The 12,969-nt window shown below is 48.1% G+C and overlaps 1 protein-coding gene across 2 annotated transcripts in view; it reads right to left on the bottom strand.

Annotated features, from left to right (window-relative positions):
• Positions 1-12,969, bottom strand: part of LOC135370298 (trypsin 5G1-like) — a 43,588-nt gene that overhangs the window by 11,183 nt on the left and 19,436 nt on the right. For both annotated transcript variants that reach the window (XM_064604011.1, XM_064604010.1), the window contains 2 exons: positions 5,001-5,074; positions 1,311-1,402 (listed from right to left, as the gene is read on the bottom strand). In XM_064604011.1, coding sequence (XP_064460081.1) covers positions 1,311-1,402; positions 5,001-5,074 — 166 coding nt within the window. The remainder of the gene's footprint in view (positions 1-1,310; positions 1,403-5,000; positions 5,075-12,969) is intronic.

Here is a 12,969-nt window from a genome sequence, read left to right on the forward strand (position 1 = left end):
GGCCGTGCTCTATTCGCTTAAACGCCGGGCCGGGCCGGGCTTTACTCACTGGGCCACCGGGCACGTCCCGGCTGCCGCATAAAAATGTGAAGGTCCAGGCCCGGGTCGGGCCATTTTTCGGTGCGCCCGGGCTAGGTCAGAACCGGAAAAGTCGGCCCGTGCAGGGCTCTCGTGTGTACTATCTCAAACTATGCGTTCTATCTGGAGCTGTTACTGCCACGCCGCCCTCCTGTCTTAGATTGGACAAAGCGGTTTGTGAAGGACCGTATGAAATTGCTGAGCCTGTACCGTACAAACCGTTGAAAGCTGAACAGTAGGCACAGAGGGTTCTAATAATTATTTCAGTCTTCATGTGGATCCACGTGGCTTTGAGAGCTCATTTTAGCTGTCGCTCAATCTTTGATGACGGTGGCGCAAACCAAAAACTCGAAGTCGTAAGGCTTTTACTACGACCTGGCAAATTCCCGAACGTTCGATGTCCGGATTACACCTCCTCCCGCGCACCAAACGTAAGCCATGAATATTTCCGAACTATTCGGGTGAAATCCGGTGAGGTGGGAACCCTATGCTCACGTTGCAATGCTGCTTTGCGTGCGCGCTTCGCAGCCATCTCCCACTGCGAATGGCACTCCCGCAACTGTACCGGACTACATCGCAATCAGCGGCGGCACGAACTAGTTTACGGCATCGCTGTTGCACTGGGACGCTGGTAGTCCGTTCGTGTACCAGCAATCATGTGACCAGCAATGTCGACCTCGTCGGCGCGTCGGTCGGCACACGGATCGCCTACGTTCATGGAGACGGCGGTATCACTGACGACGATGATTTCGTATGGATGATGGTTTTCATACCTGAGTGGATCTCATTTCTTTTGGATATCTACAATAAATCATATTGCTCGAGCTGTGGGAAACTAATGCATGGGCTGACAGTGGGAGGTACGCAACCGTTTGCAACAAAAATGAATGAACCGACGTTTGCACAGCGAGCTGTCTCTTTAAATGCTCGAGCGTTGGCTGTATGCGCGTGGCGTTGCACACCTATTTTTCACGCCTTCTTCATTTGGCAACCAATGATTGCTATCAGAGAGAATAATTCAAGGCACTAGTGTTGGTTGAATTTTAAGTCTGGGTTGCAATGTCTAAAATGTGAGCGAGTCACAAACGGCGCCACTGTCAAAGAAATGATACATTAAGTCTCAGCCACGAAGTGATTTAATTAACCTGCGTGTGCACCTGTACGGCATAATGTTAAGATCTTGGTGGACATCCCTATGTCCATGTACACGAATTACCGGGATCAACACCTACTGTTTGCCCAACGCCCCTGCAGCAGTCAGGACGAAGCCGTTGCCGATGTAGCTGCCGGTACCGGTGAGGTTGTTCTGGAACAAGATGGCTGCCTGCAAATATAAAAGAATAAATATGTGACGCAGAAAACATAACTAGTGTTCCTGGGTCAGCGTCTAAACGAGCAAGAACATTTACATTTTCAGAAGGTACTTCAACTGCTTCGTGGACAGTATACGAACCGGAATATTTCAGGTTTTAGGACAGTTTATAGCTAATCAGATTAAATCTTCGATATGAGGCAAACCTAGAGCTATGTCTTCTGGGAACTATACACCAGTTTGCGCTCCTCACGTCGCGCTCTAGCGGTGGCGCTTCGGACGACAATGTGTCCACTTGGTGAGCGCAAAACACCCGCTATTTTCAGTTGGAGTGATAGGTGTTTTCATGTAAAGTGAGCATCCAGCAAAGCTCTGTATCCTTCGGATGCACATCCGGATGGATATAGGTTGGCAAAGAAACTTATCGGTTTCTCGTAACGCTGAGCTAAGAAATCGTTTAATCGCTACAGGTGATTCGGAGAGATTAGATGCTAGGGAAAGGCGAACGAATATTCGGGAAGCATATTCTAAAACGGTATGTCCTTATAACGAACATCCCGTTTTGAGGGTTAATTGGGAACTGAACTGAACCGTTAATACATTGTGGGGGCACTACAAACGTGGCTCCTAGAATGTTCCTGGCTAGCTGAAGAAAGGGGGCGGGGTCAGACAACAGCGAATAAAAACACGCGGCACACGGGGATCTGTAATTCCTTCTGTTTGCGAGGATTGAGGCTGTTCTGCACTGTATGTTATGGAATAAACCTTTGTTTGTTGTTAGCACTGTCCACATGCTGTGTCTTTCTCGGCGACGTAATGGATGGGCTGACGCCCCGAGGTTGTCGAAACACGGGTTTCCACAACTGGCGCCCAACGCTTGGGGTCACAGCCCGTCCGTTCGACTGCACGAAAGACGCAGCACGTGCTGTTCTTTTTTAATTGGGCACTGTTTTTTTTTTCTCATTCTTGTATTTCGGACTCCGCTGTTTTTTTTTTTTTTACTTTTTCCGGGATGTCGTTTCTTCCCCTGAGCTACTGTTTTTTGTTTAGGTGAAGTGCTTTTTGTTTGAGTGCTTCAGAAGACCCACTCGGTGCCCCAGTCCCGGAGCCGATGCACCATTAGCCGCCGCCAGACCTCCGGAGCGTATGAAAGGGCACTGTGTGGCAGGAGTCCCGAGCGGAGGAAGGGCTAGCACAGAACGTCTCGGCGCCTATGGAGCCGAAACGACCAGCCAGGGATAATGAAGCACATGCAGTGCCGCCGTCCCAAAGCACATCAACTACGGTACCTGCAGTGCCGCAGTCGGACTCCGCTATAACGGCAGAACTCCTGTCACGAATGACGGAGTTATGTTCGTTGGTGGCACAACGTCTTGATGCCGGGTCGTTTTCGTCGCCGCAGGCACAAGCGCCCCTCTGACTGAACTTACCGATCCCTGCCTTATCAGGGTACACTGATAAAAAGCCTGTCGCAGACTTCTTAGATGGCCTAACAGTCTATCAGACTGGTATGGGAACCTCAGATGAATTCCTGATACAACGGATCCTGCGGGTTGCCTTGCTCGGAGGCGCCGCTCGCTGCCTTCGGCTGCAGTCGAGTTTTACGTCCGTTCAGGACTGTCAGAAGCGGTTTAAGAGCGAATTTCTTCCACCGGGTTACGAATATCGCATCCTATCCTATATCATCCTACACGGGCTATCCGTCAGTGTCATACTACCTCGCTACCGGCCCTATCTTCCAGCCCATCGCTTTAATAGCCTTAACGCGCTGGCGCAAGAGGTTCGCACACTATACAAGGCGACTTCGTAGCGGAACTCGAGTATCGGCACCCGCCGCCGCCTGAATCGGCGCGCGTCAGAACCGCGTTGTGCGTGGTCAGCGGGAGCAGCCTCGGCTGAGCGCCCACCCGCAGTGGGACTGGATGAGCACAATCGCAACTATTACGCGGAGCCATCACGCCGAGCACCTGATCCCTTCTGTTATGAACACAGGGTGATCCCCGCAGTTACGAGCACTGACAGGTCCCGTCCTGTCCCATAATCGGAGTCAACCCACGGCTATATAGCTAGCGAAACCCCCAAAAGCGAAAGGCCGCGGGAGCAGCCACATGTTCCGCGTCAGCAGCGCGGAATGCGCGCCGGTTGCTGGACGTGCGGCAGGTCTGACTACTTTCGCCGGGACTGTCCGCATCAAAGAGCAAACCCCGTAATGGGCGAACGGGAAACGGTCGCAGCCGACGCCAGTAAACAATTGCTCAACGACATCGGCCATCTGTCGAAAGAGCGAACGAACGGTTACAATCTGTGATCCTGATAATTCATGAGCTGGGTCTACAAGCAGTCCGAGATAACATGGAGAACAAGGAACCAAATATCGCTGTTCAAATTTTCGAAAGAGACAGAGTTTTAGTAGGTCCTACGCAATCGTGTTTGCATACGTAAGGGATAGTGTTGATGGCTCTGCGCACGCCCATAACAGAAAGAGAGCCTCGCCCAGTGCGCAGAACCACCAACGCTATCCAACACGTACGCAGAGAAGATAGCTTACGATCCACTAAAACTCTCTATTACATCGCCATTATCGACACGGGAGCTTTTCCTCTAGCGTTATAATTTGTTAGACTTTTCGTGGTTAATATTTTTGCTGAATTGTTCAGCATTTAAATGTGATAGTTAAAGTTTCCTCAGCTGAACCTGCATCCACGCGCCTATAATATTCATACTGGTGAATAGGAACTCCACAGAGCTCAACTGGAGCCATGTTCCTTTGGTCCGGGTGGCTGTCATATTGAAAACCAACCAGAAAAAAAAAATCGGAAATACGCAGACTTAAAACGAGAGCCCAAGAAACAAATATAACACCCCACCGGATACATGCAACGTGAGTCTGTGTGGCCGTAACACCCTCTACTACAAAAAAATTATTTTCTCCCGTATACGAAAAAACACCCTCGAGATTTTTTAATATGTTGTAGAGGAAGGCTCGTTCTATAAAACTGCATTGGTTTCAGGCGTTTCTTCCGACCTCTTCATTGCGTGTTTTACGCTCGATTGTAGCGAATTTTCGAAAAATCGCATACTTCCTCCTTTTTTTCTGCAATGACTACAAGAATTACGTGCCTTGCGATATTTCCTGTTGAAGTATTCCAGGAGGCCTTCTCAGGGAAACATATTCATTAACATTTAATGATTTGATTTTCCACAAAAAAATCTCGAAGTAGGAGGAAAATTACAAAACTTCCGGCCTTTGTATACCAGCACCGATTATAGCACGACAACCGGGATTTGAACGCTGTGTAAAGCATTGCTTCCTCTATACGCAAAAGAAAACCGCGGAGTTCTAGGTGCTTTCTATGAGCCGCAGCAGCTGCCGTTCACGCCAGGCACGGTTTTCGCCAGCGCTGCGAACTTTGCGCGTCTGTAGCACCCGCCACATTGAGATTTGGGAAGAAATGTTTCGTGGTGTGTCATTTTGCACTATTAGGGACTGCTAAAAAAATTTTCGTAAAAATTCGCGATAGTTTTATGAGGGACGAGCGATCATTTCGCGTGGAATCGCCCAAATGTTTACGTGCTTGATATCTCTTCGACTAAGAAGAATGGGTCTCACCAGCCAAGGAAACTTGTTAGGAAACACTTGAGATCCTCCAACGATTCGACCATATCTATTGGCGATGCCACATTCTAAAAGAGAAAGATATCGGATAAATTCTTGGACTAGCTTTGGTATAGCAAGCGCGAAAAAATTTCAGAAAACTGGTTTTATTTACATTGTAGTACTAGACACTTGATTACAGGCAGCAAAACATAGTAACACAGTAACTAGATCCCCAGATAGCTGAGCGAAAGAGTGTATTGGTACCCTGAACCATGCAACAGTGTACATGGAAACCAATAAATTGCTCGGGAATATCACAGTGTCGACGCCGGTTTTTCTGGAATATTTTTCGCCGATGGGCCAATCGGTAAAAGAGAGCTTCTGAAAGCGTTCAATGGCAAATTATAGTGAGCATATGCAGATGAAGTAACAGCTGGGCCGGTTGGTGAATGTACAAGCTGAGACGTTGGGCGTGTTGCAACGCACTTGTTGTAGAGTAGCAGGAAAAAGGAAACAAACAAACGTGGACACGGAAGAGCGCTAGTTTGTTCTCTTCTGTATCCGTGTTTTTTTTTCCACGCCACTCAACGACTAGTCCATGATGAAGTGACAAAAGTCACACGGACGGAACAGGCATGAAAACAGTCGCATTTTCAAACACTTTTACTTTAACATGAATGACGGCGAAATCCGGAGCCCCGCCTCTTCAATGCGTTTCTATACCAGTCAGTTAGACGAAGCACGTGCCAAGTTTGATTCCATCTTCTTGTTTAGTTGTTAGAGCAGCCGTAGGCAAGGCATATGCAGTTATCTTTCGATTGCTTAATCTTTGTTTCATGCTTGATGCCACGACCTGTCGCACGTCTCTCGATCTGTGTATCAAGCGTGTTGTTTAATTCATAGATTGGTATCAACAAGGTACCATGCGTACTTGAGTATAGAATTCGTTGTTTGTCTATAGTTGTGCATACCAGTAAGGTAATGAGCGCAAGGTCCAGTTGTGTTCGTCTTCAGCGGTTGAGGCTCATTGCCTCAGTAGTATGGACTGGACACAGACTGCCGCCAACTCACACCTTCGTCTAAACACGATTTAATTAGCAATTAGAGCTAATTGGGACTCCCACATTAATCAGCATCCTCCAGGGAGTCATTACACTAATTGGGGAGCATCTATCTCGTGTCCAGACCAAGCTGTGAGATGGCGGCAACCTGTGTCCATAAAAAGAAGAAAAGAAGAAAAATAGATAGAAATAGAGTGGAGAGAAGCAATTTATTCGAAAATCGACGATGCCATGGCGAAGAAACCACTCCGAAACGCCCGAGTGACCAGCGCCCGCCATGTTGGTAGTTGGTGACGGGCAGTTCCAGAGATCGACGACAGGTGGCCACTCAGTTGCAAGCCATCACACCAGATGGTGCCACCTAAACAAGTCTAGGCATGCGAGAAAGACAGAGAACAACGAGATACTAGCGGCAGGTAAAAATGGCAACACTGCTAAACAAGTCTAGGCATGCGAGAGAAAAGGTCTAACCGCTACTGCTAAACAGCACGAAGAAAACAGTACACATCGGGGAAAAGGCTTAGGGGTGCGATCAGTTAGGCCTAACCACAGCGTCACAACACTATGCAGCTAACACAAGGCAAGAAGCACTGGGCACACATCGCTAAACATGCGTCAACACAAACAAAAGGCTTGCTCAATGCTAAACAAGTCTAAACAAGTGCGTATGGCAAACATGCGAGAAAAAGTTTAACACGAGCGCGGTCAAACAACGTGCGAACGTCGGCAAATCACTTGTTGGTTACCGCTAAACAAGTCTAAACACGGGCCACGGCAAACATGCGAGAAAAGGAGCGCGGTAAAACAATGTGCAAACATCGCCAAATTACTCACCTTTTCCCCCGCGGCGACAGTGCGACTGCTGCATCCAAGAGCCAGGCAGAAACTGAGCGGACGCGGGGACTGCGGAGCAACCGAGCACACGTCTGCTCTTCACGACAGCGAGGGAGCAAGTGACTGGGGCGCTGCGCTGTGGCAGCTACGCATGCGTCCGCCCACCCGACCGGGGGTGGTTTCGATTTCACGCTCTGCTCCTTCCACTGCGCGCGCGCTCTCTCCCAGCGGCGACGGCTGGCTTCTTCGTTTCAGTTTCGCTCTCATTTCTTTGCGCATGTTTATCTGTATAAAGGCGCGTCATCAATACGCCATCATCGCGTCATCAATTCGTGAAGATGTTCAGCTACCACTCGTTACAAAATTGTTCCTGCGCCCACGCTTCTTGGGAAGAAGTGGAGAAAGAATGTTTCAACAGCGTCCCCGCAACAAAGTCCCCGCAATGAGCTCATCATCACTGCGTTTCGCTACGTGATGGACATGGTAGGCTTTGGCAATATAGGAGAGATCTCTCCGGGCCCGCTGCAGGAGATGGTGCATCGGATCTACGCCCGTTACGAACGTCTGTATAACGGTTCCGGACGAACCCCTGAAACTGATGAGTGAATTTGTGAGCTTGTCCAATGCAGAATTCAACTACATCGTTGCAGACATCGTGAACCTTCTCGCTTGTACCATCGCACATAATAAGTACGCCCTGCGGAAGCAGCGACATTTGCAAGCAGTCTACATCGTGAACTTTGTCAGCGATTTATTGAAATACCGTTTGGTTATCGACATGCAACACATTAAACAGTCCGAATAACTTTGACGAGACTCTGTGTTTTCTTTCACTGAAACATCTTTATTGAATACATACAAAAGAGTTGGTCGGTAGATGCCTGCAACCCCCTTACTTGTCTGATCTCACGAACAGAGCATTACCAGATGATCAGACGTGCCAGAAAAGGAACGGGGAATCTTTATCGTAGCGTCGTCATTGCCCGGGTCACTGCACCTGCACGATGACGGAATGGTCATTCTTTTCGTACACCCATTCCGCTACCACACTGCCACAATGACCCGTGCTTCTTCCGTCTGAGAGAGAGAGAGAAGCATATCTGGACCAGAACTTTTCTTCTCGATTATATGCGCGTGCACCAAGGACTTTGCTCTTTGTTCCACGGTCACTCGATGCTTGACGACGACGCTCTCAGGCTCCCTTCTGGGTTTTCCGATGCTACACAAAGAGAGATGCTACACTATCGTAATCCTATACGCGTCAAAACAGTAGGAAAGCTTACCGTTTTCGCAGCTTCCATAAGGGAAGGAGTGTATGGCATCCACGAGATAGCGCTTGACGTCGTAAGAGACCAAGCTTTTCTTGAGTCTCGAAGTGGTGTACATTGTTTGCTTTATACTCTGAATGGTGCACTGCTTCTGAGAGACTGTGTTTTCATCGAACAGAGAATCTCGGTACACTTCGTGCAATAAGTGTCTCCTCACCACGTCTTTCTTAACTCCTTTTGCTCTCGTGATCTGTTTGTGTGTCCCAGCCAAGAGAACGCTGTACATTTTGGCTCGGATGGCTACGACTTCCTGAATAACTCCACCTCCCGTCTCGTCTTTGAAGTACCCCATCTGATTCGCGTGCTTGTCGATGGAAAGCGGGTGGTCCACTGGATAGGAGGATAGACCTAACTCATTCTCAATCTTCATCAGCTGTTCATCCAGGCTTTCACACATGAGAGAAAACATTATGGTGTCCGTATCGCTATAGATCGACTGCACTGGACAGGTCAAGCGAGAAAAGAGCGATTTGTAGATGAAGCTGTACATTCACACTTTGGATATCTCTAGAATGGCAAAGCCCATTTAAAGGGGGTGCGTGCATTTTATGCGACGCTGTTTCATTTCAAACAAGATGCACTTGTCACTCAGAAGGAGGAAATTCTGACTGTCGACAGAGCTAGCTTTTCAGAGTGCGCTTTCTTTGTCGTAGGCTATAGCGTACCTCTTCATACGTCTCACATTTTGTGTCGACTTACCGAACGTACTGTTCAACATAGTTTTGTACAGAAGTCGCTGAAATTTCCTGGTCGCGGCATTCCTCAACGCGACGTTTCTCTGCACGAAGGTCCGCAAAAAGTTGTCTTGGTGGAATGAGAGGATGCTGTGAACACGTTTTATTTTCATGCCCAACCTCACGTACAGAGCGAGCAATGCATAATGAACGACGTAGCATTCTTTGTCGTAGCACGTCAGCAAGAGTTTCTTTGTGGGAGGGGCATTCAGCGAGAACGCATGTTTCAAGTGTCGCTGGTAGGGGGAGAGTTCGTTCTCGTCCACGCACCTATGTTCGGGTGCCAGGGTAAAATCCCTGGTGAGCGCGTGCAGTTCTTCGGGATACGACAAGTCTGCCACGTACACGTAACCCACTTCCGAATCGTGAGGAATGTTGAGAAAATCGATCTCGCTCCACCTTGAAGGATCGACCCAGTCAAAACCACGTGTCGGGAGATGGAAAGTCATTGCGTACGGGTACAAACTATTCACGTCGAGGTACTGGATAAAAGTATTTTCTTAATGCCGGGTCGTAATCGTCGCACCCCTCGTGATTAGCCCGACAGTATCTGTGGAAGCTGTTACAAATGCCTCCCCTGATTCCCTTCTCGATCGTTTCGTACATCTCGCGATCGCTCATGAGCTCAAGTTTGACGTTGGTGAGCTTTAGAGCGCTGCCCCACGCGTGGCTGGCAAGCGACACGGTACGTAGGATATCTAACCTATCCATCTCTAGTGCAACCTTCCTGAAATACAGCACAGTGTCGCAGAGCTGACAGGCGTTGAGCGTGACGTAGAGACGCGTGTAACCGCAGAGGTTCTTACATTCGAACAATTCATCGAGGGCGTACTGATAGTCCTCGTCCGTGATCTCTTGGTTGTTCAGGCCACTTTTGAAAGCTTCCTTTACCGGTGTTGGCTTCGAAACTGTCGACGAAGGTGTACGGATAAACGCCCTTCCTGAGGAGGCGCCGGAAACGGTCACCATACATTTGATGGGTACAATGAAACTCGCCCTCGCCGCCGCTTTCGAGGAGGGTTTCTACCAGGTTAGACAAGGAGAGGTTTAAAAACTGCGTGGTATCACGGAAATGGAGATCGCCAATGTTGAACTCTCTTATCTTTAACGTACTCGAAGCTAAGCTCGATTGCTCGCCCAGATTTAGAACGTGCATGCGGTGGAGAAGGGAGCTCAAATTGTATTGCAAATTGTGCACGCACACGACGAGTTCTTTGGTGTTATGACACGTAAGGTTACACGTATCAAACAGCGTCGCGACGTAATTAGAAGAACCGGGCTCTACAAAGCGAGTGTGGTCGTGATGCGACACCTTTCGCATATGCCGGTTAAATTCAATTCCACAAAATTCGCAGTGCCTCGCGCTCTTGTGTCAAAAGTGGTCTTCCATACTCATGACCAACGGTGAGGGACAGTGGTTGAACCTATCGATTTGATCGCTAAATCGCTTGAGCGCGAGGAAGCATTTCTCTGCCGCGTTGGGTCCCAAATAGCCATCTAGGACTACTATTTTTCCGTCGCAACTTCTCTCTACAACGATGCAGTACGTGCTCATCCTGTGCACACTCACGGCGTCCTTAACGAGCACGTCCTTTTCTACAAGCTCTCCGTGTCTAACACCGCAAAATAGGGATAGGGATGCATGTACTGTATCTTGTGAAGGAGACACACTCCCCCGCATTTGGCATTTCGAGAATCACTTCATTTTCGTCTCGACAGAGACGTTCGTGCTGCTCCAACGCCCCTCTAGTCCCATAACTGCTCGTGCATTTCTCGCAATAAAAGTAGTCACTTCGTCCCATGAAAGTGCTAAATTTTTTTTGAATTCCATAGAAATGCTCCCTAACCTCGAGCAGATGGACTTTATCTTTATAGAGCGTGCAGGGAACCCGTCCGGTAGATAGGGAACTCGTCTGCTCGTTGAACACGTAGATGTACACGGAGATTTTGTTTTTTCTCTCCCACAGGGAAATGTCTTCGTAAGTGACTGGGAAGCAGGGCGGTCAGAACGTTACGCGCGTCTCCGGATTCGAAGGATTCATGTATTTGCGGTATCTGGCATAATCGTTCGGTTTGCCCCTCAACTGATTTAAGAGTGCCAGCACGCTATACTTGAAACACTCGTTTTCGTGATTCGGCGGGAGTTTGACGTTTGTGAGACTCCTTGTTTTGCCTTTCAATATTTCTGGAAGCTCGATCGTGCACCCAATCTGCTTCGGTTTCAAACGCGTTAGTTTTAAGTCGACACACTGGACGCCGATGGAGGTGAAACCAGACGCTTCTCTCGCATAGTTTTCTATGCGTTGCGAGGCCTCTGCGATGGCAGCATTTATCATGCCTTCGGTTTCTTGGCGGTTATGAACCACTCTCAAGTGAAGGTTCACATGAAGGCAATGAAAAGTCAACCCGTCGGCTCCGTCAGAGCGGCACCCCAGTCAGTTGCTCGCTAGCTGTCGCGGAGAGCAGACGCGCGCTCTGTTGCTTCGCAGTCCCCGCGCCCGCTCAACTTCTGCCTGGCTCTCGGATGGAGCAGTCCCCGCGGTCGAAAAGGTGAGTGATTTGCGGATGTTTGCGCGTTGTTTGACTGCACTCCTTCTCTCGCATGTTTGCCGTGCCCCCGTGTTTAGACTTGTTTAGCGGTGACCCGTAGCATATCCACATGGTGGTGGTGGTGGTGCTATCTCGTCTGATGTCTTGCAACTAGCTTGCCACCTGCCTCTGCAAGCGTCCTGCCCCAGTCACCCGCAACGAAATGATTTTTTCAAGATGGCGTCGTTGGTTTTCAAATAAATTATTTCTCTCTGTCTACTTATTTTTTTCTACAACTCAATTTCTACATAGAAAATCCACAACAAGTATTACATTGAGTTAGATTTTGCACTATTTCAAAATTTAATTTTGTTGTTAATGTTGTTGTTAATTTTGAAATGTTGAAGTTTAAAGTAATTTTAAAATAATTTAAAGTAATTTTAAAGTAAAATGTGCAGTACTTGCCGGGGATTTTCTGTGTAGAAATTGGGTTGAATACTTACTACTACAGACTTCAGTAGGCAAGTGCTGACGGGCGAGTTCGATTATTAATGCAGGCATATATGGCTCCATGTTGAATTGCAGTTTTATTGGCATATGATTGAAGCCGTCCGAAACACGTAGCCAACACTCAGAATTTCCATTGTCTTAAAATAGAAACAGCGGTAATGTGGACGAGGAACACTTCCCCCTGCGGCTCCCGTGGGCGGGTTTACAGACAGCACTGCGGGTGCGGATCGCCCAGATAAAATTCTTGCGGGTGCGGGTCACACACGCGCGGGTACTGTGCCGGTGCGTGTCCAAGTTTATTTACTCGCGCTCACTTCTATTCATAGCCACAGTTACAGGAGTGCGTTCGTAGTACATCGCATTGACTTACAGTACCGAATCCTCTCCCAGCAGACCATGCCAACCGATAAGCTACCAACGACCAAAGATACTCGACAGAAGGAACGCGTTACCAGTTAATTACTCCGCCAAAAATGTACCGAAGTTACTAACCAAGTTACTGTTAACGAAACTAAACTAATAGACTACTTTCGAAAAGTAATGAATTACTTTCAGGTTACTCGCTACATGATATGCAGTTTTTTCGTACTTTAGCTTTCTATAATTAATTCAGCTCTGTCCTCACAATGGGCGGTGCAAGAGGTTTTATGAGGGTTTTGATATGCAAAAAGTATACCAGTATTTGAGGTGACCAACGGGGGCGTACCTTCATGTGCCGGTTTAGGGAAGCATCTTATGTTTGTTTGTTTGTAAGGCAAAGCATTTATTGATATTTATCTTCTAGCAAAGTTGCATTGAAAGTGTAGGTTCCGGAAGTTATCCTCTAGGCACATTTCCTAGAACCGCGCCAAGTTTTAATCCTGTTACACATTGCCCTCTGTCGTTATAAGCAGGGGAAGGTAAGGGAAACGGAAACTGTATTGAACCGGAAATAGAGCAAGTAACCGTCAACACAACCTGAAACGAATATCGCGCATTCAGAATA

Source organism: Ornithodoros turicata, chromosome 10 (genome assembly GCF_037126465.1).
Source record: "Ornithodoros turicata isolate Travis chromosome 10, ASM3712646v1, whole genome shotgun sequence".
Classification (NCBI taxonomy): Eukaryota; Metazoa; Arthropoda; class Arachnida; order Ixodida; family Argasidae; genus Ornithodoros; species Ornithodoros turicata.